The sequence below is a fragment of the Miscanthus floridulus genome, chromosome 17 (genome assembly GCF_019320115.1).
Source record: "Miscanthus floridulus cultivar M001 chromosome 17, ASM1932011v1, whole genome shotgun sequence".
NCBI lineage: Eukaryota > Viridiplantae > Streptophyta > Magnoliopsida > Poales > Poaceae > Miscanthus > Miscanthus floridulus.
Window position 1 is genome coordinate 38,313,409 of NC_089596.1, and position 24,355 is coordinate 38,337,763.

A 24,355-nucleotide genomic window follows, 5' to 3' on the forward strand; every position below is an offset into this window, starting at 1 on the left:
GGACACTGGCAGGGTCCGGTCACCACTGACTAGACGTGTCTGGTCGCATGAAACCCTCACTGGATGCTTACTGGACTCGACCGGACGCTAGATACTCAGGGTCCGGTCACTACTGACCGGACGCGTCCGGTCACACTTTCTCAAGTCTAGACCCTTACTGGAGTCGACTGGACGCTGGCCCTCAGCGTTCGGTTACATTGACCTTCCAGCGTCCGGTCACACCAGACTTGTTCTCCTTGGTCAAATGAACTAACCGGACCCTACGCCCAGCGTCCGATCGCACCGGAGCCAGCGTCCGGTCAGTATTTGACCCTCCATTCACTTCCAACTTTCGATCATATGTGAATGAAGTTGCTCCAAAGGATCTTAGGCATTCATAGGAGCTACCTAGAGCTAGTTTTAACAAGTGTGCATCACACCTAACTCACTAGACTCAACTAGGTCAAGCTACCCGTTCATACCCCCCTTAATAGTACGGCCAAAGGAAAAACAAAGTCCTAAACTACTCTAAGTGTCTTTCCAACTCCAATCGACACTTAGAACTAGTCATCCTTAACCTTGTCGTCAATCCTTTGAAAACCGAAATGATTTCCATCATAGGGGCATGACCAACTCAATTGCCCAATTGATCTCCATTATCATGACCTAACTTAATTGCCTCTGCAAAACACACGTTAGTCATAGTAATCTTGTATTGACATTAATCACCGAAATCCAATTAGAAGCCTAGAAGCTTTCAGTACTTACCAATGCCTTCTCTTGGTTTTCATCTCGGGTTGAGGCTAAGGAGTTAAGTAGATGGACCTCTTTCTTTATAAAATTTAGCACTAGGAGAGCCTAGTGGTTTTTGTTTATATGCATAGGCACAAAAACCTAAAAACAATAAATGCAATAGAGATTACCAGAAATACAGTAAACCGTCCTAATTGACAAAACTTTGGAATGCAAATGTCAAGTAAAAGTGTCCAAACAAAATTAGTATTACATACCAAATGCCTTCGAACACATTTGTTGGCAATTAACTTCTTAAACATCAGGCGTTGGTCACCCAGATTATCTGTAGCCAACTTCCAGCCTTGGAAAGTTGTTATGAATGATGCCTCTTCAGTCTCCACATTGCTGAAATCAACATAGACATTTATGACCTGTAAAGGGTGGAGTTAAGTGTTTGCATGTTATTGTGGACAAAAAGGATATGAAATTAGTTTACCTCATCTACTATAAAGCCATCTATGAAATTAGGGCATAGTTGTTTGCCTGTAAGAACATGGTCACCTATTTGTACAACCTTAGCATGGTCACAACTCATTACTACGAAGCATCCGACTTCTGTGTCTATTGGACTCACTTTGTAATCATTGTCGACAATTGGCTTCCTTGGTGTGATGTGTGTAGAGGCGTCGCCTTGGTGTTGTGTAGAGGGGTTGTTCTACTGATGCGTGTTCTTTTCCATCTTAACTTTTGTTTCAGTGTGTGCTTCAGCATTGATTCTCGCTAGTGCATGGGAGAAATGCAGTGGACCACCTGGTGCTGACTTCTTAACTAGTATCTGTGGTGATTCCTGTAGTTGGTATTTTTTGTTAAATTCCAAAATATCAAATGCAACATTAGACAAAGCAATTGAAGCCACATTTGCATACCCGAACTTGTGTAGATGTAGGCATAGATAACTGAACTTGCGAAGATGTAGCCATAGACGGCTGACCTTGTGCAGATGTTGGCGTAGATGGGTCAATAATACTTTGCAGTAGCTGTAGGATTTGTTGTTGTACCTATTGCGTTTTCTATTTTTTTTGTTTTGAGAAATTGTGTTAGACAATGAAGCACGGATGGGAACTGAAAATGAGTGCTCACGCTGGTTACCTTGATATCCATTTTCATTTCTGCAGTATCGTCTTCTATCTTGCTCACCCTAGCTTCCAGTCTGTTGTCCAGCCTTTTCTCCTTTCTAATCTTAGCTAACTCCTCGTTTTGTGATAATATTTTCCTATCATATTTGTGGTCTATATCCATAATTTTTTTCCATTGCTAGTGCAATGTCCGTTTGGCTATTGTTCGCCCATTCTTCAAGGAATTGCTTCTACATAAATAGGAAAGAATGAATTAGGCACACAAACGAGGTTGTGCACATAAATAGATGTCATACATACTTGTTCGTTGCTTAGACCCTCCTCGCATATTGGCGCTTGTTCTGACATTGATGTTTCTATTTTTATATTTTTTGGCTTGGTGGTCTCCTGTAGGGTGGTCTGACCAGTAGTGCGCGTCATAAGCTAGAAACAATTAATAAGATAGTTAGGATGTATGCGTATGAATAGCAGCATATTGATGGTATGTTTCAAAACTTATAGTTCCTCCATCTAGGCCGGCGTGATTAAAAGCATGCCATCGAAGACCAACATTGTCTTCAGTCCACCTCGCCATCAGTGGTGGTTGGATTGTCTCGTAATTGATCTCGTACTTGGTGTACGCAATGACGCGCTCCCAGTACCAAAACTATGAACACAATGCAAAAAATACATAAGACCAAAAGTAAACATTGTTTATAGGTGGCTGGAGCTTATAAAACTGACCTGCAACAAAGTCAAATTGCCCTGTATGTTGGCTCGTTTCTTAACTATGTAATTATTACATGAGGTTAATAAATGGGTCAGAGTGAATTGGCCCTAATTGAATTTCGGAATGTCTGATACTTTTCTAACCATGGGTAGATAACTAGCTTTAACATAGGGCTTCACAGTTGGTGCTACAATGACACCAATTGTGAACAAGACAAATAGTCTTTTGAAGTCATCATCCGGAGTGTCTGATTTCATCATCATTTATTTCAACTTGCTTATTGTGAGAAGGTGGTCTGCATCTTCATACCTCTTCATCAATTCAATGTCCACTTTTTGTCTTCATCTTTGACCTCCTCTTGGTTTACATGTTTAGAAACATCTATGCCTTCAATCCAGAGTCCCATTATGTCCCTGACATCCTCTAGATAAATAGGAACATCCTGACCACATATAAAGAATCATTGGTTGCTGATTTGGTATCTGTTTGCAATTTTGTCAATCATTTGTCTTCTAAGACACGTCCTTGGCATACGAAGCAGCCCCCCCAAATCCCATAGACTTAATAGAATCCTTGTGGTCGCTCGATAAGGCTTTTATAGCGTTTACAAAACTCACAGTTGAGTTTATTAAATGCATATATTTCTACAGCAACCAGTTGGTCAATGATAAGTTGCTAACAATGCAAAGGCAACTTGCACAAAAATAGGAACTGGATATTGGATATGGAAATTACCTGCTTCTTGGTCCCTCCATGCACTTTTTCCGTATGAACCCTGGTACCACTGTCAACTGCATCAAATGATGTGAATAAGAAATGTTAATAATGAATGTTGCAGTTGTAATCTGGTTATGTGCAAAAATAGGTTTTCACTAATTATAGAGTTTCACTGAGTCTGTTTTTATTTTCAGGGATAGCAGCAATGCAACAGCAGGCGAGGAATAGCAGTTCTACCACAGTGATAGCAGCAGGGCAGATGGAATGACAGTGCAAGTAGGGATTGTTAACCTGCAACTGGAAACACATGGAGGGGCTCACCGTCAAGGAGATGCAACATGGTATTTACCTATATTTCAACATTTTGGTGCCCTTTTACTATATTCCTTTGCATATCTTGGTTCTTGTTTGTTTGTCTTAAATTTATTCCACCAAAGTAGAGTTCGCTGCAATGTTTGTGCCTGGAAAAAGGAATGCTAATCCTTCTAACTATCAAGTCACCACCACTAGCAGCAATCACATTCCGTGATCTTGTATTGTACACAACAAATGAAAAATGGCAGGTACTCAATTGTGATTTTAAGAACTATAATTAATTTATTAAATGATTTATTTGCCATTGCCTGATTTCAGTGCCATGTTTACAGGTAGTAAACTTGAAAGAAGCAAGGGATTTCTCCAACAACAAAGGGTTCATTTATGTTTTTAAGGTTTGATGCCCCTTACTTGCTTCCAGAAGATTAATACCTACTTTTACTGTTTCCTGATCTATTGCAAACTAAGACTGTCGAACTCAGAAAGGATTTCTGATCTCACGTATATCTATTAAAATTCACAGAAACTGGAGTGGCAATCATTGTCAGTTGATCTGTTGACTCATCCTGACATGTTCACCGATGCAAGATTTAACTCTTCTAGTAGTCAAGATAACAAAAGAGATGATAATGGTGCAAAATGAATGTTCTTTGGTGGTGAAAGATTTTTGGAAGGAATATCTGGAGAGGCTAATGTGAGTGCTTTGAGTTTTATTTTATAACATGTGTAAAACTCTTTAACTTGTCTGATGTTGAAGTAAATGTTTATGTTTGTGTGGTAAAGAAAAATTAGACTTTCTTTGTTGAAATTTTCTTATTGATAACTACATTAAGCGCAGTTGCACAGTGCTCTACTGTTTGTGGGTGGCATTCCTATTTGTAATGTTGGTCGCTGTAGTTGAATACCCTAAAGAAAAAAAGCAGGATGTTGTGCTATATACTAGTAGTATTTCCGGGAACTTTAGGAACACCATGATCATCATTATTGGGTGAACCCCTGGTCATGTCCATATGTTGGACAACTCCATGTCAATTGGTTCAGTAAATGATGGCACATTTGTTTTTTCACATATTTGTTAGCTAGGGTGTGATACTTTGATTAGTAGCTTATTTGATTAAGGCACCCGGTGGCAAAAGAAGGTGCTTACATATCCTGGTAAGAATGCCAGCTTCATTGTTATTAGGTGGACCAGGTTTCACAACTTGATTCCAATTAGATTAGTAAGTGATGTCAACTTGTGTTTCTTCTTTTAGTGAATCTCTATGATTGCGGCAGCTTAAGGCATCAGGTGCCAAAAGAATGTGCTTACATATACTGGTAAACCTTTAGAATGCCAACTTTGTTGTTATTTGGTGGACAAGGTGTTGCAACTTGGCTCCAATTAGATAAGTAAATGATGCCATTTTGCCCTGTTTGTTTATTTGGTGAATTCTTTGTTGCTGCCGTGCAAGCTGCTCTGGTTGAATGGCATGCATTTTTTCACTTCTGTGGGATATATGCTGCCAAATGAACTGTCAGATGTTGAAGTAAATGGTTGTGTTTGTGTGCTAAAGGAAAATTAGACTTCCTTTGTTGAAATTTTCTCGTTGATAATATCATTAAGCACAGCTGCACAGTGCTCTACTGTTTGTGGGTGACATTCCTGGTTGTAGTGTTGGTCTCTGTAGATGAATACCCTAAAGAAAAAAGCAGGATGATGTGCTATTTACTAGCAGTATCCCCGTAAACTTTAGGAACACCATGATCATTGTTATTGGGTGAACTGCTGGTCCTGTCCATGTGTTGGACAACTCCATGTCAATTGGTTCAGTAAATGATGGCACATTTGTTTTTTCACATATTTCTTAGCTAGGGTGTGATAATGGTTGTGATAATTTCTATTTTCATCCATAATGATGGCACCCAATATTGTTCACTTGCTGACGTTATTTGTTCTTGGATACGATGTGGGCATATTTTGGTGTTTGTTAATGCTCCTGTCATACTTGCAGAACACCCGTGAAACAACTTTTGCCCTTAGGAAGTTGTCACTCACCAAGGCCAAGAGGTACCTTGAGGATGTGATTGCCCACAAGCAGGCCATCCCGTTCCACAGGTATTGTGGTGGTGTTGGGCGTACTACTCAGGCTAAGTCTCGCCACTCAAATGGGCAGGGACGCTGGCCTGTCAAGTCTGCTAGATTCATTCTAGACCTTCTCAAGAATGCTGATTGCAATGCTGAGGTCTACAATTCTACTGTGCTCTGTCTGACCTATCTTTGCTTTCATAGTATTATGCTAATTATGTGAATTTCTGCGCTGCAGGTAAAAGGTCTTGATGTGGATACCCTCTATGTGTTGCACATTCAAGTGAACAAACACAAATTCATACATCTAATCACTGGAGTAGAGATGCATCACTTACCTGTAACCTTTGACTCATTTTGAACTCGGTTGCCGATTGGAGTACGAAGCTGGCCTCCATCTGCCGCCGTATCCATGGTGACGATTCCAGACGATGGACTCGGCTAGCCTCTATATTCTGCCGTAGCCATTGCTAGCGAGAGAAAATGAGAAAGTAGAGATGAGGAAGTAGAGAGAGGATGCGGTTTGTGATCTGTTGCGGCGATCCTACAATTATGGAGGCGCCACAATCTCCACAAGGGTAGTTTCCAAATGAAGAGGCCGCCTCCGCCAAGTCGCGTGGCCCATGTAAGCCCGCAAGGGGAGACAGGAGGCCCAAGCTGAGCGGCTCATGGGTGGCATGCATGTGGTTGTGGCTTAACTCGGTTCGGTTCTTCTTTTACTTTTCATTAAACCAGAGGTCGCAACCTACTCGCTCATTTCATATTTGACTCCACACCACCTCTGTGCATGGAGCCACTAAACAGCATATCATGCATCGTATATACCAAATTTGTGCATTAACATGCAAGCCCCGTTGGAGATTTGCCAACAGCAACTATTACCGTTCATTAGGCCTTGCGTGTAAGTGCAAATGCTATTACTGTCAGCCCTCCATGTAAATGAAAAAACTAATACTATCTGCCTTCCATGTGAGTAGATTTTAGGTCTCTTTTTCCTCGCTTTGCATGACTCTAATTAATTGATATGCGCACAACGGGCCGACCGACTAATCGCAATGGTCACACCTCGCTAAGTGCTCATGTATGATGAACTTGCCTCTCGTGGCCACAGCTCCCTCCTGCAACTTTCCTATGCTCTTTTCTAGCTTTTGGGATCAGGTATTTGTTTTGTTCGGTAGTAAGTGGGTTTCATGTATAAGTGTGCTAACATCTTATTTCACTGTATATGATTGCAGTGCTCTATTTTCCTGTTTACACGCTTTCTTTCTCAATTTATCATGCAAGTTCAGTTCTTCCCTCATGAATTTATCACTGGTTGGTCAAGTACATGTATGCTTTTCTAATGGATTTATGTTCTCATCCAGACATTTCTTTCTTATTTACCATCTCTCCCTATGTTAGTCTTAACACTATACTGCAATCCTGAAATTACTAAAGCTTCCTAGAGACACATGATGATTTACGAAACTGCTACGTCAAACTTCAGGTACCATGGATCTTACAAACCAGCTCAAGGAGTGGGACGAGATGGCTACCAAACTAAAGGCGGACTTTGAGGATATGAAATTGAAGTTATAGCTTGACCGTTCCGACGCTGACATCAGAACAAAACAAGTGCGACAACAAAATGAGCGGTACATAATTTCTCAGCGAAAGCTGTTGGACGAAGGGTCAACCATTGAGCAGAATGACATTGCTGTAAGAATGGAGGTCGCACTAGGTTGCCTGTTGAAGCAAGCGTTACATGATCAGCGTGCTTTACCATGTCAAGCAGTGTCATTTTATGATCTAGACGCATATGAAGCCTAGAGTTTAGGCTCTCACTCCGTTGGTTGCTCCTCAGTCCTAAGTAGCACTTACCAGCATGATACGAAGCACACCAGATTTCCCTCATATCATACATTTGATACAACCATAACTCCTTATTCGTAACCTTATGCTTATCCAAAAATTCCTACCATTTTCTCTCGGTCGCTTCTATGGACCAACAATCATAAAGAAAACTCCTGAATTCATCCTTGACAACATCATCCTTAAGATTACGCACAATGTTCTGCTCAATATGCCATATGCAGAGCCTATGCGATGAATTTGGCCACACCAGCCTGATTGCTCTCTGCATAGCAAGGTCTCCATCAGTGATCATGGAGATCGGATACTTCTGAATCATGGCCTCGGAAAATGTACTCAGCAACCACACATATGACTCAATATTCTCATGAGAAATAATTCCACATCCAAAAATAACTGTGCTTCGATGGTGATTCACCCCAACAAAAGGAACAAGGGGTAGGTTGTACCGATTAGTTTTATAGGTGCTATCAAATACAATGACATCACTAAATGCTTCATAATCAAGCAGACATTGACTATCACACCAGAATAGTTCCTTTAGGTGTCCTTCCCCATCAACCATGTACTTGAAAAAGAAATCAGGATCTCTACGCTGAAGTTCTGTGAGGTAACTGATGACTATTTGAGCGTCACTAGCAGCAATTGTCTCTGCCTTATAGCGATGGCAGAAATTATACAAGTCCCTTATTGTACACCCAACCTTATCATACCCACCATATTGTATTTTCAAAATATCTATTATCTTGTGTTTGCAGATCCCATAACTCTCCATCTCCACAATCTCAGCTTTCTGCTCATCGCTGATTCTTCTATGTGAACATAGCCGACAAGTAAGCTCTCTAGCGCCATCGCATGGTTGTGTTCATCGATGAAATCCTTCATATACCACTGCCCTGTGATCTGATCTCGTGCAATCACAAATTTAGCAAGGCATCCAACATGGGTAATATTCTGTGGCTTCCGCTTCTTAATTGCCCTCTTCAACTGCTTCTCTTCACGGAAACCTTGACGACTGCAAACGAACTTTCGAAGAGTCATCTCATTGTGGCCATTGTCACACTCACAATAACTTCTCCTCACACTAAATCCTTTCTCAAAACCGTAGTTGTTATAGAACTGAAATCCTTCTTCTTCATTAGCAAACATCTTCTTGACAAATTCATTGTACTCCAGCAAAGACTCAAGATATGACATTTCCTCCTGTATTCATCAACAACATTAAACAAATACAACAACCAAACTGTCTGAGAAAACCCCCAAATCCTGCCACTACCCCAAGTAGGACCTCACCAATACAACAGGATGGTGCCCAGCTATTTTTTATTGGGAGGCAAAGCAAGTTTTTTTTGGGTGCAAGCCCGGATTTGAACCCTGTCTGGCCGATACCACTACTTGGTGACCAACCACAATAGAGAAATTTAACAATACATCAAACTTGAAATATACACAGTTTTCAGTTATTTATAGAGGCTTCTAGACTATTTAGACCAGCATTGACATGTAAAAGGACCATCTGCAAATTTAGCAGAATCATCCTAGCAATGTCCATCCAGTAAAATCATTTTCACCATCATTTCCCTTCCTCAGAAAATCCCATTTGTCTAGCAGTCCACTACTAGAAGACAGCAAAGTAAATTGAAATTCAGAAAATAAAATAGTAGCTCATTAGATAACTATTAACATAGATTTGTAGTGCTTAGAGATGTTGAACATTATCAACACAATGTGTTCATACAGAAAAGATATCCATATATCAAGTCTAGTCAATGCTGACTAACAAATAATTGATCCTGTTTGATGTAACTTTTCTATATGAAGTGGCAATCTAAGGCTCTAAGCATACACATCAGATATAATAGACACTTAACTTGTTAACACGTGTCTGACTAGCAGGGGAACATAACTTGTGTCATTGATTCCCATCAAAAGCAATATGTGATCCTACTCAAAATATATTAGAGAGAAGTATAACACATTTTAACTCAATGGCAGAGCTGCTATAGCAAGATAAAATGATCTGATTGTCTATGATTAAATAAGGAGAAAATGACATACACTAGAAATGACAGGATAAGAATCGATAAGAGTCAGTCCCATTCAATGAATAGTAAATTCAAGTTTTAGACCAGAGTCTAATCTCCAAAACAAATTCATGGCAATGGGCAATGGCATGAACCATGAAGACGAGTTCGTGCGTGTCTGTCAAACCTTGGCCTTGGGGCAGCTCGCGTCAGGCGGACGCGTCGGGGAGGAGGGAGAGCGACGGCTGGCCGGCGACGGCGGCACCGTGCGACGGCGAGGGCTGGTAAAATCTGATAGGGGGATGTCTTCATTAACTATATAGAATCTTAGTGCAACTCCAAGCAGATAAGACCTATATCTTCTTCATTAGCAAACATCCATGTTCAAAACATAGCTACTTATCAATCATCACTTTGACTCATGCTAAAAAATATAGACTACAAAATAGGATGCGGCCTCAATGGTTTTTGATTAAAAAATTCTTACTCCCACAAAATTAGAATATTTGAGAAGAGACAACAACAAAAAAAAGACATACGAAAGCCATGGCATGGGATCCTTAGTCTAATCTTATGTACTATTTTAGTACTGCTGCATCAACGAATTTAATTTCTCATTAGTTGTTTATATTTAATTGTGGACAGTACATTAAAACTTAAGAAATTAAACATCGTTCTAAATAAACAACCAAAGTGGTGGATAATAAACACTAAACATCCCACGCACAGCAGCATGTTGTTCTCCTCCTCTAAACCGCTACGAACTTACACTACTCACTCCGTCAAAAAAATCTCAATTTGTGCTATGAATCTAAACAAAACATACGGAAGTGTGGAGCATGGATCGAGCGAAGGTCTAAGTCGAGTTATTAAAATTCAAAACGGTTGCCATAAATCTAAACAAACAGTAGGAAAGCGTAGACCACGGATCGAGTCAAGTCGAGTTATTAAAATTGAAAATGGAATTGAGGAGCACGGCGTGGTATGTATGATACGGAAGCGAAGAGCAGTACGTAGGCACGTACCAGATCCGGTGAGGACTTGACTCGGGAGAGAAGACGGAAGCCGGGACCGGGACGGAGTTCCTTCCCTTCCCTTGCTGCTGGCACCGGAAGAAGATGTCGATGAAGACGAAGATGGTGGTAGGAGTCGGTGCTGCATGCCGGCGGATGGTGGGCGCGCACGACGGCGATGAGGCAGAGTCGGTGCTGTAGGCCGACAGACGGTGGGCGCACACGACGACGATGAGGTCGAGATGCAGATGCCGAGCTGTTGCAATGGGTGTCGCGGAGGACGAGATATTTTGTCGCCGCGATGGGGTTCGGGTGCGCGTGGGCAAGGGGTGCCGGGGGGAGGAGGGAGGAGCGACCGGTGGTGGCGAGGGCAGGCCGGTGGCGGCGGCGCCGCGCGATGGCGAGGGCGAGGGCGCGGCCGTGGCTAAGGCCGAGGGCAGGGAAGCCTCACGTCCACGGACCTGCTCGCGTCCTTCGGGTGGATGTGGGTGAGGCGTGCGGGTTCGGGTGCGCGTGGGGGAGGGGGAGCCGCAATTACCATATTAACCTTCCATTCATAAAATTAATTAGCGTTAATTAATTGTTTAGAAACTAGGAGGAACCCAGAAGGACCCCAACCACTATAAAAGAGCTCCTTAAAAAAACGGTGGCTGCTCCTGTTGTCAAAGATACAGACACTCATTAGAGTAATAAAGCTGCATTTATGACTTTTCGGTTAAGATAGGATCAGCGGATTAGATGGATCTAATTGACGTGATGGCCTTTCTGGTTGGATGATGCATAGTCTTGTGAAGGTTAGTGTCTACCATAAAGGTGGCCATGTGATCACTTCACTATCCATGTCGTGGGCGATCGTGAGAGCTAGCTCGGTCTCGCATCCATCTCTCTCTCACACTGTCACACGCGCGCGCGCGCGCGCACACACACTCAGGAATGTAATCTTTTCCAACACACACACACACTCAGGAATGTAATCTTTTCCTATCCATGGGAACTGAACTGTGTCCTCCGAATCTGTTCGATCAAACTTCCGCATTCTGAGACAACCTATGGTCCAGTATCCGGAGGGCCGCAGATGAATGCGCTGCGTGCCCAATCTCGAACCGAACACACCAACTGTCGTACATGCAGCGGTACGCAATAATCTTTGCGACGACAGAGCATAATCATCACATCCCTGATCTCCGATCTCCAACGAACTCTTCAGTACTGAAATCCGATACGTACATGCACATACTTTTTCAGTCAGAGAATGGGCCATGTACAGCACAATTCAGTAATGCTCTGCGCCTCTGCCCATACGGTTCCGAGCTATCTAGCTAGGTAGCCTACCACACGCTTCGTGCATCATGCACCTATTGAGCTCTTCGCGACTGCGCCTTAGTACACAGTTGCAACGCTGTCTGCCTAGGTTGGGCCTGACTGCCTAGCAAGCCTGGCGTGTTACATGTTGTGTTGGTACTTGGTAGCAACCATGCTCGAAGGAAAACACAGATGCGAAAATAAGCCACCTTTTTGTGGTTGGATTCGTGCTTGGAGCCACACCAGGCGTCTGAGTGAAAGATGGAGAGGTGATCTTTTGGGCTATATATAGCTTGCAAAGCCAGCAATCGAAGCAGAGTGGCAGATAGTACTTGCAGCCGAGCTCTATGGTCGAGCGCTAGCAATCAGATAGACTATCATGGTTGCTCGTTGCACCACTGCCGAAATAGTACATATACATACATACATACTACTCGCTCCATAAAAAAAATAACGTTATGGGATGGGTGCAGGTCAAGTATTCTCAACTTTGACTAGATTTGTAGAAAATACGTGTAACATTTATATCTTCAAATAAGTTTATTATGAAAGTATATTCAATGATCTATCTAATGATACTAGTTATGAATTATAAATATTAATATTTTTTTATATATAATTGGTCAAAGTAAAAAAAGTTGACTTTTTGAAAGCGAGAATGACTTCTATTTTGAGAGAGAGAGTAGACCCTGGCTACGAATGATCATGGCCGTTCAGCTGGAGTTGCGTTGAAGCAAAGGTAATTTAGATTCTCTGTCAGTGCGTGCAAAAGTGCTAGGTGCAGCTGTTTGGCCGGGACCAAACAGTGAAAAAGGTCAAAAGGGACCATCGGTTGGTGATGAACAGAAGAGCAGTATCGCAGGCCGATTCAGGGCAGCTAGCTATGCATGCAGCAAATTTCAGATAGGGGAGCCTGTGTCCTGAATCCCCAATCCTCTCACTGCACCTCTGCGTTGGTCTTGGTACCATACAAGCATACAAATACCAATACTCATTGTACAGGTACAACTATGTGGGTGTCACTATGTGTAAGTGAGTTGCCACTACGATATGATATATATATATATATATATATATATATATATATATATATATATATATATATATATATATATATATATATATATATATATATATATATATATATATATATATATATATATATATTACTTTGGTTGTTGGTACCAAACTTGTGTGCAGTATTAGATAGCTCTCAGCCTGTTCGTTTAGTCGTATTTGGTTTATAAGCTATGACTTATTATTAGCCAACGAATAATATTTTTCTCTCACATCAAACCAGCCAACAGTACTTTCAACCATGGCTTATAAGCCAAACCAGCCCAAACGAACAGGGTATCTGCTGATACATCCAAAACTCAAGTCCTCTTTGTGAACTCGTGGTTGTGGAGTGAATCGCTCACAAGCGGTATAGCCTTTATTTTTATATATGCAAGTCAAATTTCGCCAAGCACAAATGTAATTCCATTAGGTTTGACCTAAGTCAACTTTTATTTAACTTTAATTTGATCATCAACATCTCAAATTTGTATAGCTTTCAAAATTTTTTTATATGTTACTAGTCTATATCGATTTTTATATGTTACTAACGGTTATTAAAGTCAAAAGTTTGACTTAAGACGATTGAGATGGACTTTTTTTAGACAGAAAAGGCAGGAGCTCTGTCGCTCAATTAAGTATAGAAAAGAGAGTGTTTTATGTACACATGTCACTCATTGGGCTAATCACATCGGTCCTAGGACCAAAGTAGATGCACCCATCTCACAGGGTGGCATTATATTTCTGGTCAGAGTAAGTTAGAACTTTCTACTTACAAGAAAATGAAAATGAGAAAAAAAATTACAGTGTTCCTGGAGACCGAAGATAGTGATGACGGGTGAGGAGCTTTGGAGAATATCCAAAAGAAATCGGGATTTTGCAGAGGTAGACAGACAGTGTTAGAGCCCTTCGGTAAACGTCAATGTTTGTTCGTAGCACATAATTGAAACGGCATACGAAATGCCACTGTGTTACTCTTGACGGTAAAAGTATGTAACTCAAATAGTGTAATAGAAATTGTTCATTTAGATTCAAGCACTCCCCTCATCCCACAATAGAAGTCGTTATGGGATGCGTGCAGATCAAACTTTCTCAACTTTGATTAGATTTATAGAAAATACGTGTAACATTTATATCTCCAAATAAGTTTATTATGAAAGTATATTCAACAATCTATCTAATGATACTAATTATGTATTATAAATATTAATATTTTTATATATATAGTTGGTCAAAATTAAAAAAAGCTGAATTCTCGATAAGCGAGAACGACTTCTATTTTGAGATAGAGGGAGTACTCGACTTGGTACGGGTGCCAGTATTTTCTAAATTCATTCTAGAATATATCAGCGTTATAGGCCACATGCTATGATGATGACTTTGACATCTTTGAGATTTGCCAGCTTAGCCATTCGAAAGTGCTTATAGGGATAGAATTTGCGTGCACCAAGTATGTTTGCGAGTTTCTGCATGTACCGTGTAATTTGTGAAAAAAAAAGGCACAAACTTGTTTAAATTGAGCTGGGGTTGGCCCTGCCATATCGCTAGCGCAGCGGAGCTCTTGTTATTGGCGAATAATTTTGCCACCATCGAGTGAGCTAGAAAGTGAGGGAGTACTACACTACTACGATAATAATGACAATTTGCTAGAGGCTACCGATAGACATGCTTACCACAAAGTGAGTGCTCTGACTAACTAGCTAGTTTGTTCGGTACAAGATCTGATGTGCATGCATGAGCTGGAATTGAGTTAATATTTTGATTATCGGTGTTTACCATGGCGTACTGGAGTTAATTAGTGTTAATAAATGTGTGCGTATATGCATGCTCCTATATGCATGCTGGGATGTACATGTAGTGTGCGTACGTGTGTTTGTTAGACACACAGATGACAGATCTAAAAGTATCCAACACACAATTTTAATGGGACGTGTCATGATGGATTCGGCAAATGGATTCAGCGTCAGCTTACACGCAGGATGCGTATGGGAGCAAGCAAGCAAGACAGGCAGGCACGCCACCGCACACGGGAGAGAGCGCTGCCGGGTGCAGGGTTATTTATCGGGTTCGCCTCGGCAACGTGCGTGACAAGGGGGACCAGAGCATCGGCAGGGAAGTCGTACCGCTACGTGCATGCCTCACTGTCCAGTGCAGTGCCAGGGAAGTCCCTGGACAGGTTGCTCCTTGCACGTACGTACGGCGGACCGCCAGCCTGCCTGTCGCTACGCGCATGACAACCCTGGGCTCTGTTTACGTACTAGTACCTGTGTTTCCAATCAATGTATATATAAAAATAAAATAGCGCGAGAATAAGCTCACGGTCACGGCAGTTGCATTGCACAGACGTTTTCCGCATCAATCAAACTAGTGGCGTGCAGTAATTCGAAGGGAAGGATACTGGGTACTACGTACGGTCTCTTCTGTGTGCTCACCTACCTGGGTTTATGGCCCTGCACTACTCCAGATCTGTTCGATCGCGTATCGGGGGTTCGGGACCGCACGGCGCCACGCCACCAAAGCCTAGCTGGTACACGTTGACGGCAAAAATTCGGAATCGACTCCGTCCAGTCCTCTCTGCCTTGTGTTCTGCTGTCGCTTGGCTTAGCCGAGACTGCTGTACTGTACTATACGTCGGTCCTTCGTCTTCATGCTCGGCGCGCCTTTTGGCCGTTTTTCCGTGGAGCCTGCATGCTGTTGCATCTCAATTTGGGTCCTGAATTAGGAGGGGACGTACGTGTGTGTTGCCGTTGCCCTTGCCCCGTCTCGTCTCTGGCTCTGGCTGCGGGCTGCCACACCACACCCATGATGGCATATGCTCCCCCTCCTATTCCTACTCCGAGTACTCCTGGATCGACCAATGGGGCTCGTTTGATTCCAGTGCACGTCCAGATCCATGAATGGAACGCGACCAGAGCATCGATCGACAGTCACCACCTTTGTTTCTCCCGTGACTAGAGGTGCATGCAATGAGTAGCAGCAGCAGCAGTGGGCACAGGCGAGCGGAAGCACCCAGGAAGATCGTATAACCTGAAGAAGCCTACCCCTGCCCTGCTGAAGCAACGGAAGTCGGACAAACTTGCCGTGAAATTCATGTGGATGGAACAGTGAAAAGGCAGGCAGGAGGGAGTAGGGGACACCGGACACTCGCATTGGTCGATGTCGATCCCTCCGTTCGCTGTGGGGTGTGCGTAGTGATTTTTTTTTAATTTTTAACGCATTTTTAAACTAATTTTAAAACTAACCCTGTTTAATTTTTTTTAATCTAACACTTTTGACCGCGCCTATTCGCACGGTGCGGCGAATTAACGCTGTCGTGTCATGCATAGGGGCGCGGCAAGGCTGCCCACGTGGCAGCGACCAGGGCCCTGACCGGTGACATGGCCGGCTCTGCCGCGCCACCGATCAGGGCGCGGCGGTGACACGCCACACATCATGGCGCGGCAGTGACGCGCCACCGCCCAGGGCGCGGCAGCGCCTAATATAGGCCCGCGGTCCAGTCCCTTTCCTCCCTCTCTGTTTCAGTCTCCAGGGCACAGCAGCCGCCTCCGTGCCGCCTGCCCCTGTCGGCGCGCCTCCTAGCCCGCACCGCCGTGCCATTGCCTCCCGGCTCCCCCACGGCCGGCCGCTGAATTTTCCTCCCTTGGTGTTTCCCTCTCTACATTCCCTGAAGCTTCTCCTCGGCCTCCACGGTGGATTGAATGATTTGAATGAGTAGGTAGGGTATGGACAAAAATATGAGTTCGTTAGAACGTTGAATTGAAGGATTATGATTAGGATTGCCAATGTTAAGGTTAATTGGTTAGTTATAATTATGATTATCATGTATTTTGCTTGTTTGAGTTTGCATCTCAACTTTTATATGTGAATAAATATATGGACACACTGTTGATGTATCAAATTTTATTTTTTACTGACCAAAGTATAGTTTTTATATAGTTTTCATGTTTGCATCTAAGATAGACTTTGCAACAAAGTGTAGGTTATTTTTTTTGTTGTAATGCAAATTGTTTTCATTGACATTAATTTGTGATGTTTTGTTTTTTGTTTGTTAAATTACAACCGTTTTGTTAGATGCAAAAAATGTATCGGGAGGAGTTTTGGCGAAAACGGGGCCGTCCTTGAGAATTATACCCCGACGCGTCTAGCAAAGATGTTCCCGTCCCTCCTAACCTCCCTGTCCCTAACTGTGACTGTGGTTTTTCGGCTGACGTGTTTCAATCGAGACATCCAGACACAGCGGCGCGTTGCTTCCACATATACAGTCGTTTTAATGTAAGTAATTGTTTCCACTATCTTTTTCTTCTTCATTTGTGTAAGTAGGCTACTAATATTTTGTTGGAATCTTGTTGTGTAGGACCATGAGAGGTGCTTTTTCTTTTAGTGAATCGACGGTGTAGAAAAGTTTAACCCTAGGTACCTCTTTTTCGATGATTTGTGTAGAGGGAGACATCCATGTGAGCACTTCCAGCGGTGGGTTCCACCCCCCTAACCCCCCGCCAATGACGGCTAAGGAGAAGCACCTAGCCACAGTTAGACGACTCGAGGAACCTCCTCTGAGTGAATGCGGAGATCGAGCTGTGATAAACCCGAGGAATACGTTGGAGTTTGTGTGTCTGAACAAACACGAAGTAAGTGGAAAGTGTATCTGTTTAAATATGTTATCTCTATATGTGTGCGTGTACTAACGTATTCTCTTGTAGCGTTATGGATTTGTGAAATGTCATTTCAATAAGTTCAGCAAGTCATAACTACGACACAAGTTCATCAATACATAAGTTCAATATTACTCGATATACTACATGTTCCATCAGTATATGGGTGTCCGAGTACAAGTGCAGCATGTCATCCTAAAGAACTCCAATGACCTAGGAGTATATGGTGACCGCGGACGTCGTTGTCTCTTTGGACGTGAAGGCAGCACGTTAGGGGTGAACCCAACATCGGTACGGTCTCGCTGGCGGTACACCCGGTGGTACTACTGAGTGTAACTAGGACCCTGCAATTACAATATAGGCACCATTACTTACAATGTTTAAGTAATTGTGATGTATATGGTGAAGGGTTGTTTCAAGTACCTGTGCGTCGAGCTGTGTAGGAAATGGTGCATCACCAAGCTGAGACATCACAATCTCATCGTAGTCCTCCTCGTCCTCCTTAATGTCGTGCTCCGTAGGACCCTTGCCATGATTGCCGGGAGTACGAACATAAGAGGTCCCACCAGCCATCGTGTCGGAGGAACCTACTCGTGTCGGCATAGTGCTCTAGCGTAAGGAACTAGACAGGTCCGGCTCATAGGGCATCTCCCACGGAGTATCCACGTAGCTGAGCTTCTGTGCCAGCTTCTTGCAGCTCCTCCTCACTTTGTGCAAAAAAAGAAAACACGGATGAATGAGTCATGCGAACCATTTAACCATTGTCATGTCTCTGAGAATAGAATTTACATCGACGAAGAAGTGTAGAATGTCGTGCGGCTCCCCTCTGGTCTCGTGAAGTCGCATGGCTGCTTCGTTAGATAGACTTGTTAACTGTGATGCCTGCATACACAAGCGAGCTAAGTTCGTATCACTACAATTCATAGGAACGCCGACGTGCAGTTGTATTGAAATTCAAATTTCTTAACACGTATCTTTGTAGCGGGGCTCTCTGAAGCTGTGTCTCCATCCTTGTCGCCTCGTCGTACGCATCAGCGATGTCATCCTCGTCTGTGTCCTCATCAATTGGCTTGTTAGTGTAGGGGTGTAACACCCTAAAAATTTGCATGTTTTTGAAACAGGAGAAAATTGGTTAATTAAGCATTTTGTGGGAACTTGAACCTAGGAAAAATAATAAATTTTATTAAATTAAAAACAAATATAGGTCAACGACCATGAGTGTGCATTCATGCTGGTGTATAATATTTTGTATTGCTTGGTTTGAAGTTGGGTTTCAAATTGAGTTGAAATTTCATTTTGAAATTGCTTAGGAAAAATTAGAAAAAAAAATTAAAAAAAATTCCTTTCTCCTTCCTCTGTTTCGGCCCATTTCTTTCCTAGGCCGCCGCTCTTCCTCTCCTCCCCGCTTGGGCCGAGGCCCAGCTGGTCGGCCTGCCCGTTCGCAGCTTAGCCTCCTTCTTCCGCGCTGCAACGCACGGCCCAGCTTCGCTGGCCCAGCTAGACTTCCGCCCACGCCCCTTTTCCCCTCCGCCCGCTGACAGTGCTGGCCCGCCTGTCAGGCGTCTTCTCCCTTGCGCCGTATTTAGGCTAGAGACCTCCGCCGCGCCAACGCCGAGTCCGCCTCCGCCATGAGCCGGCGTCGTGCCTCTCAAGTAACCCCGCCCCATAAATATCCGCCCGAACTGCTCCACCCTCCTTATCCCATCTACCGCGAGTTTTCTTCGCCCACGCAAGCCGCAGCCGCGCATCGCCCTAGCGCCGCCGCGACAGCCGCCAACCGCCGAAGCGTCGTGCCACCTCCGTTGCTCCTCGCTAGCTCCGCTTGGGTCCGGTGAGTCTGCCGTCGCTTCCTCTCTCTCCCGGTCCTGTTCCGGCGTGACTCTTCTCTCTCTTCCGCTGATTGAATCTCAGACGTTCAGTTCTAATCCGATGACCCTTAATCCCGGATACCCCTTCGCCGTCGATTTTTCATAAAGCCCGTTACAATTATTTTAGATTCAACCCGCAGTCCAAAGTGCGATTTCATATTCTGTTTTCTATTGTCGAAAACGTATTTTGGTTTATTTAGATTGAAAATACGTTTTCAGGTATTTACAGTTTTGCCACTCAACTTGTTTTAGCCATAAAATCTCTGTTTTAACTCCAATTTGATCCGTTCAAGTTGCGTTAGGTTCATAATTAAGTAATCTACATGTTTATATTACTGTTAAGTAGGTTTTCAACTTTTAAAATTCGAGAGTAGATTTAATCTATTATTCTACTATAGGAAATCTTGTTTAATTCATAACTTTTCCGTTTTAGCTCTGATTTTTGTGATCTTCACGTCTGTGTGTTCTTAGTGAGACGTAGATTCATTTTCCAAAAGTTTCATCTTGATTTTATGTTGTTGGTGTACTGTTCTAATCTATAGCTTTGTTTGCTTTGCATGATTGCTCCTGGATGCTTGTATGTTGTTGTGGTTATCGAGTATAAACGGTGAGCAATTCGTGGGTGATCAAGGGTACAACTTTGATGAGCAGGACCAGCAGGAGTACTTTGCTCAAGGCAAGTATAGCATGGGATCATCCTTGTTTCCTATTCACTTTAATTCATTAAATTCATATTGCATGTGTCGCCTTGATAGGGATTTTCTAGAATTGAACTTTTACCTTGTCACCTACGGGTTATGCATTTGGGTAGCTTTGCTAGTGCTCAATTAAACCATGATCTTGTAACTTGACTAATGGTATATGCAATAAACATTAAAATATGACTTTTTAGCAACATGGAAACAGGGGCTGGAGTATTTAGCTACTTTCTAAATGCTTTAGATTCCTCTCCCTAAGGACTTATCTATAAGTGATCATCCAGGACTTATAGTACAACTGTGAGGGCTATATGGCTCTGGCTTTAGCTCAGTATGAGGACCTTTTCTAGCTTGTTAGTGGTTACCTTTATTGGCGTAAGAATGGCTTAACGAATCGGGTATAGGACAGCCTCTACTCTTATGTGTATAGCCGTGAGGGAATTGTGCCATTTGATAGGGGAGTTCCTATATCTGTTTGCCGAGTGAATCTAATGGTCCTAACTTGTTAGATGAACCTTTGAAAGGCTTCATTGTGACCCCTGCCTGCTCACCTTGGAAGTATTTTGAGAGTAATTAACCCGGGCATATGGGTATCACGACTCACAGTGAAAGTGTACAACCTCTGCAGAGTGTAAAACTAATATATCAACCGTGCTCACGGTCACGAGCGGCCTTGGAACATTTACGGAATAGATGAACACTAAATTATTTGTTTATGCTATTCATTATTCATGATTACATTTGATCATGTGTTTTGCATTGGGAATTGAAACAACTTGTTGCTACTCTTAAGCTAAAATTGTGACAACTAAAAGCTGAATATTGTTAAACCTGTGTCAAGCCTTTTGAGCCTCATGAACCCCGTGTTACACTTGTTGAGTATGACATGTACTTACGCTTGTTATTTTTATTATTTGGATAAAAATCCCAGATGGGTAACATATGGCTTTGGGTATGATGATTTTCCTGAGGACTTCTAGACTTGTGGTCAACTAGTCGATGTCCCTGCGAAATGGAGCTTCCGTGAGGGATCTTTTATTATTTCCGCAACATTTATGTGATAACTCTGTCTTATTCATGATGTAATAAACATTTGTGATGATACTATTCATAATTTGTCAGCTTATGTGTGTGACTGATCTCTGGGCGCACATAAGATTTTGCACTCCATTTTATCCTTAAAATTGGGTGTGACAGATTGGTATTGAAGCTGTGTTAGCTGTAGGACGCAAGCCTAGTTAGCAATGGTTGTTTTAGCTTCTTTTGCTTCACTCATTTCATGCTTCTATCTCACCCTTGTTATTTGCTAAAGTTTTATGCTTCTTTTGCCTTATTCTATTGTGAAAATTATTGTTTCTAACCTAATCTAACTAAATCTAATCCTATAGATGCCTCATGCCAACAAAACTACCCGCATCAGCACTGGATGGTACTACCCGCCTTATGGTTTGTCCATAGAGCCTAAAGAGGAAGAACCCTAGGAACAGGAATTTGATTCACCAACACTGCCAACACCTGTACCTATGCCTGAGCCAGTCCAGGAGGAACCCCAAGAAGTCGAGGTCATCCACTTATCCGATGATGACGAGGAAGATGTCGTTGAAGAGGATGAGCCGATCCCGCCCCTAGGGTGGACAACAAAGGTGTGGTATAAGCCGGGATGTGAGTCCTCCGTTTCACATCACCGACTCATGAGCATGCTTCAGACCTACTACAACGACTGGGATGTAGCTGTGGAATATGTCTGCGAAGAACATAAACACCCTCTTGAAGATACCTATTGGAAGACCAGGGTGTGCATCACCATCAATGACGAACAGAAGGGCGCATATCAGCTGGATTCAAACTATGCGCACCATGCTCACTGTGCTACCATGGAGGACGATATAGAAGATGCAGCCGCTGAAGCTTGCATAGGCCTCCATGGTTGCCGATTCGAGGACATGAAGAATGACCAATATCGATTCCTCCCTCACCAACACCTAGAATTGGGATGGGTGATGATGGACCCATAGGGCATGGATCCAACAACCCTGGTGATGGTACACTTTGGCTATGAGTCCGTGGCAAAGATTCGCCGACTGGAGGATCAATTGAAGGCACAGCAGAAAACCATCAAGAGACACCGACATGTGATAGATTAACAAATGGTGTGCCTCAACTTGCCAAAGATGTATGAGGAGCTTCCCCATAAGTCCCGCCCATAGATGTTGGAGTCCCTTTTATGTAATAAAACGATAGTAGAACGAGTTAAGTTGAGTCTAGTCAAGTCTACTAGTGCGGTGTGAATATTGGTGTGTTTAGTTGATTTGTTATTATGTTTATGTGTGAGTTGGATCTTTGTAATGTGTGCTGGAACTTTGTGGGCATGTCCGCAAGTTCCATAGTTAAGAATATTAAAGATTGGGTCAATAAATAAATAGTTGAGTTTGTTACATCTTGTTCTCTCGGAATCTATTTTTCGGAGCAGTCTGCCTTTATCTTAATGCCAATTAAAATCTAAATGACCAAAAATTATGAAATTTTTATGGGAACAACTAGACTTAAGTATATTTCCAATGCCTCTAGAATCACCCCCATATCTGATCTGGTTCGTGAGATATCTCTGTTTCAAGTTAAAGTTTCTGTACAGTCTTTAATCTAGGAACAGTTTCCGTTGTATCCTATTTTTGAGTAATCTAACGACAGAATCTGGGAATGTGGTCTGAATAAAAGTTGTACATAATTTCTTAAGCTTTCCAACCATATAAATTACACCTCATTTGGATTTCTGGAACTCGAGATATGACTGTTTTACAGAGCTGCTGATGTTGAGACTCGTCCAGAAAATTTTCAGAAAGTATTCTAACTTGGAAATTTATGAATTTTGAATATTTGATAGCAGATGTCTGGAAGAGGAAGAGGCCGAGATCGTGGAGGTGTTCCCCCACATCCACCACCACCACCGCCACCGTCTATTGAGCAACTCTTAGCAATACAGACACAGATCATGCAAGCGTTGGTGCAGAACCAGTAGAACCAACAGGTTGGTGGAGCACCGCATGATAAGCGTGGTGAATTCTTAAAGGGCCATCCCCCAGTGTTCTCTCATGCCACTGATCCACTAGAAGCATATGATTGGCTTTGTGCAGTGGAGTGTGACGATCAATAGAAGGTGTTGTACGCTTCAGGACAGTTGCAGGGAGAAGCTCAAGACTGGTGGGAGTCATTCGAGTATGGACGTCCTGCTAATGCTCCTCCTGTCACCTGGCAGGAGTTTAGAGAGAATTTCAAATCCTACCACATACCAGAGGGACTGATAGAGCTCAAGCAGGAGGAGTTTAGAGCTCTGAAGCAAGGATCCATGTCCGTCGCTGAGTACCGTGATAAGTTTGCCCAGTTGTCATGTTATGCTCCAAACGAGGCTGCTGATGATGCTGATAAGCAACGTCGTTTTCTCAAGGGTCTATATGATGGTCTGCAGCTCCAGCTTATGTCCAATACATACCCTAATTTTCAGACGCTGGTGAATCGCGCTATTGTTATTGACAATAAGCGCAAGGAGATGGAGGCCAAGAAGATGAGGCTTCAGGGATAGGCCTCTGGAAGTAATACTCGTCCATGTACCAACCCTCAACAAGGCTTCTAGTAGAGGTTCCAGGGACCACTCAGTCAGTGGACTCATGGTTAGTATCCTCAGCGCAACCCGAACCAGCAGCAGATTGGTAATCAACGTCCTCAGCAGCAGAGTGGTCAGCAGACACCACGATAGAGAACACCCAACAACACTCCTATGAAGACCAATGCACCTAGTACCCCCAACGTATGCTATCATTGTGGAGAAGTTGGGCATTATGCTAACCATTGCCCCAAGAAGCAGAATCAGCAAACACCCCTGGGTCAGTAGAGTAATCAGAAGGGAACACCACAGAAGCCAACACCTAACACAGGAAAGGTGAACCATGTGTCTACCGAGACGGCGCTTGTAGAACCAGAAGTCATGCTCGGCATGTTCGATGTTAACTCAACCCCTGCCACTATTCTTTTTTATTTTGGAGCTTCGCATACATTCATATCACAAGCATTTGTTAGAAACCATAGCATACCCTTATGTGCCATGCAAAACCCCATATTAGTAAACTCACCGGGGGAAGTATGCAAGCTTTATATCATTGTCTTCCGACTAGCCTATTCTTAAGGGGGTAGAGTTCAAAGTGAGCCCCATTGTGTTGAGAGCATCTGGTATTGATGTGATT

At 43.0% G+C, this 24,355-nt stretch overlaps 2 protein-coding genes, 1 long non-coding RNA gene and 2 other non-coding genes across 5 annotated transcripts; 4 read left to right on the forward strand and 1 right to left on the reverse strand.

Annotated features, from left to right (window-relative positions):
* Window positions 1–3,772: 3,772 nt before the first annotated feature.
* On the forward strand, window positions 3,773–4,212 carry LOC136518082 (uncharacterized). The gene is made up of 3 exons (XR_010774426.1): window positions 3,773–3,839; window positions 3,924–3,986; window positions 4,115–4,212. It is a non-coding gene; the product is annotated as an uncharacterized lncRNA (long non-coding RNA).
* Window positions 4,213–4,504: 292 nt separating this feature from the next.
* Window positions 4,505–4,649, forward strand: LOC136519294 (small nucleolar RNA snoR74). The gene has a single exon (XR_010774845.1). It is a non-coding gene; the product is annotated as a small nucleolar RNA snoR74 (small nucleolar RNA).
* Window positions 4,650–5,087: 438 nt separating this feature from the next.
* LOC136515558 (large ribosomal subunit protein uL22-like) lies at window positions 5,088–7,234 on the forward strand. The gene is made up of 5 exons (XM_066509115.1): window positions 5,088–5,117; window positions 5,583–5,813; window positions 5,895–5,939; window positions 6,892–6,970; window positions 7,143–7,234. The coding sequence occupies exons 1-5, from the start codon at window positions 5,088–5,090 to the stop codon at window positions 7,232–7,234; spliced, it is 477 nt and encodes a 158-aa protein (XP_066365212.1).
* LOC136519290 (small nucleolar RNA snoR74) lies at window positions 5,274–5,418 on the forward strand. The gene has a single exon (XR_010774841.1). It is a non-coding gene; the product is annotated as a small nucleolar RNA snoR74 (small nucleolar RNA).
* A 376-nt stretch (window positions 7,235–7,610) lies between the features above and the next one.
* LOC136515559 (protein FAR1-RELATED SEQUENCE 5-like) lies at window positions 7,611–18,127 on the reverse strand. Its single transcript, XM_066509116.1, has 3 exons — window positions 17,978–18,127; window positions 8,276–8,710; window positions 7,611–8,162 (listed from the first exon to the last, which is right to left on the reverse strand). The coding sequence occupies exons 1-3, from the start codon at window positions 18,125–18,127 to the stop codon at window positions 7,611–7,613; spliced, it is 1,137 nt and encodes a 378-aa protein (XP_066365213.1).
* Window positions 18,128–24,355: the final 6,228 nt, after the last annotated feature.

Bases quoted from the DNA above. Each gene is read 5' to 3' on its own strand.
- LOC136515559 (XM_066509116.1), bottom strand. From the start codon at position 18,127: ATGGCTGGTGGGACCTCTTATGTTCGTACTCCCGGCAATCATGGCAAG. The intron at 8,711-17,977 runs GTACTTGAAACA...TGATGAATACAG, and splicing joins CTACACAGCTCGACGCACAG to GAGGAAATGTCATATCTTGA. The intron at 8,163-8,275 runs GTTATGGGATCT...CATCGCTATAAG, and splicing joins TGAGATTGTGGAGATGGAGA to GCAGAGACAATTGCTGCTAG.
- LOC136515558 (XM_066509115.1), top strand. From the start codon at position 5,088: ATGCTGCCAAATGAACTGTCAGATGTTGAA. The intron at 5,118-5,582 runs GTAAATGGTTGT...TCATACTTGCAG, and splicing joins ATGAACTGTCAGATGTTGAA to AACACCCGTGAAACAACTTT. The intron at 5,940-6,891 runs GTGAACAAACAC...ATATGATTGCAG, and splicing joins TCTATGTGTTGCACATTCAA to TGCTCTATTTTCCTGTTTAC.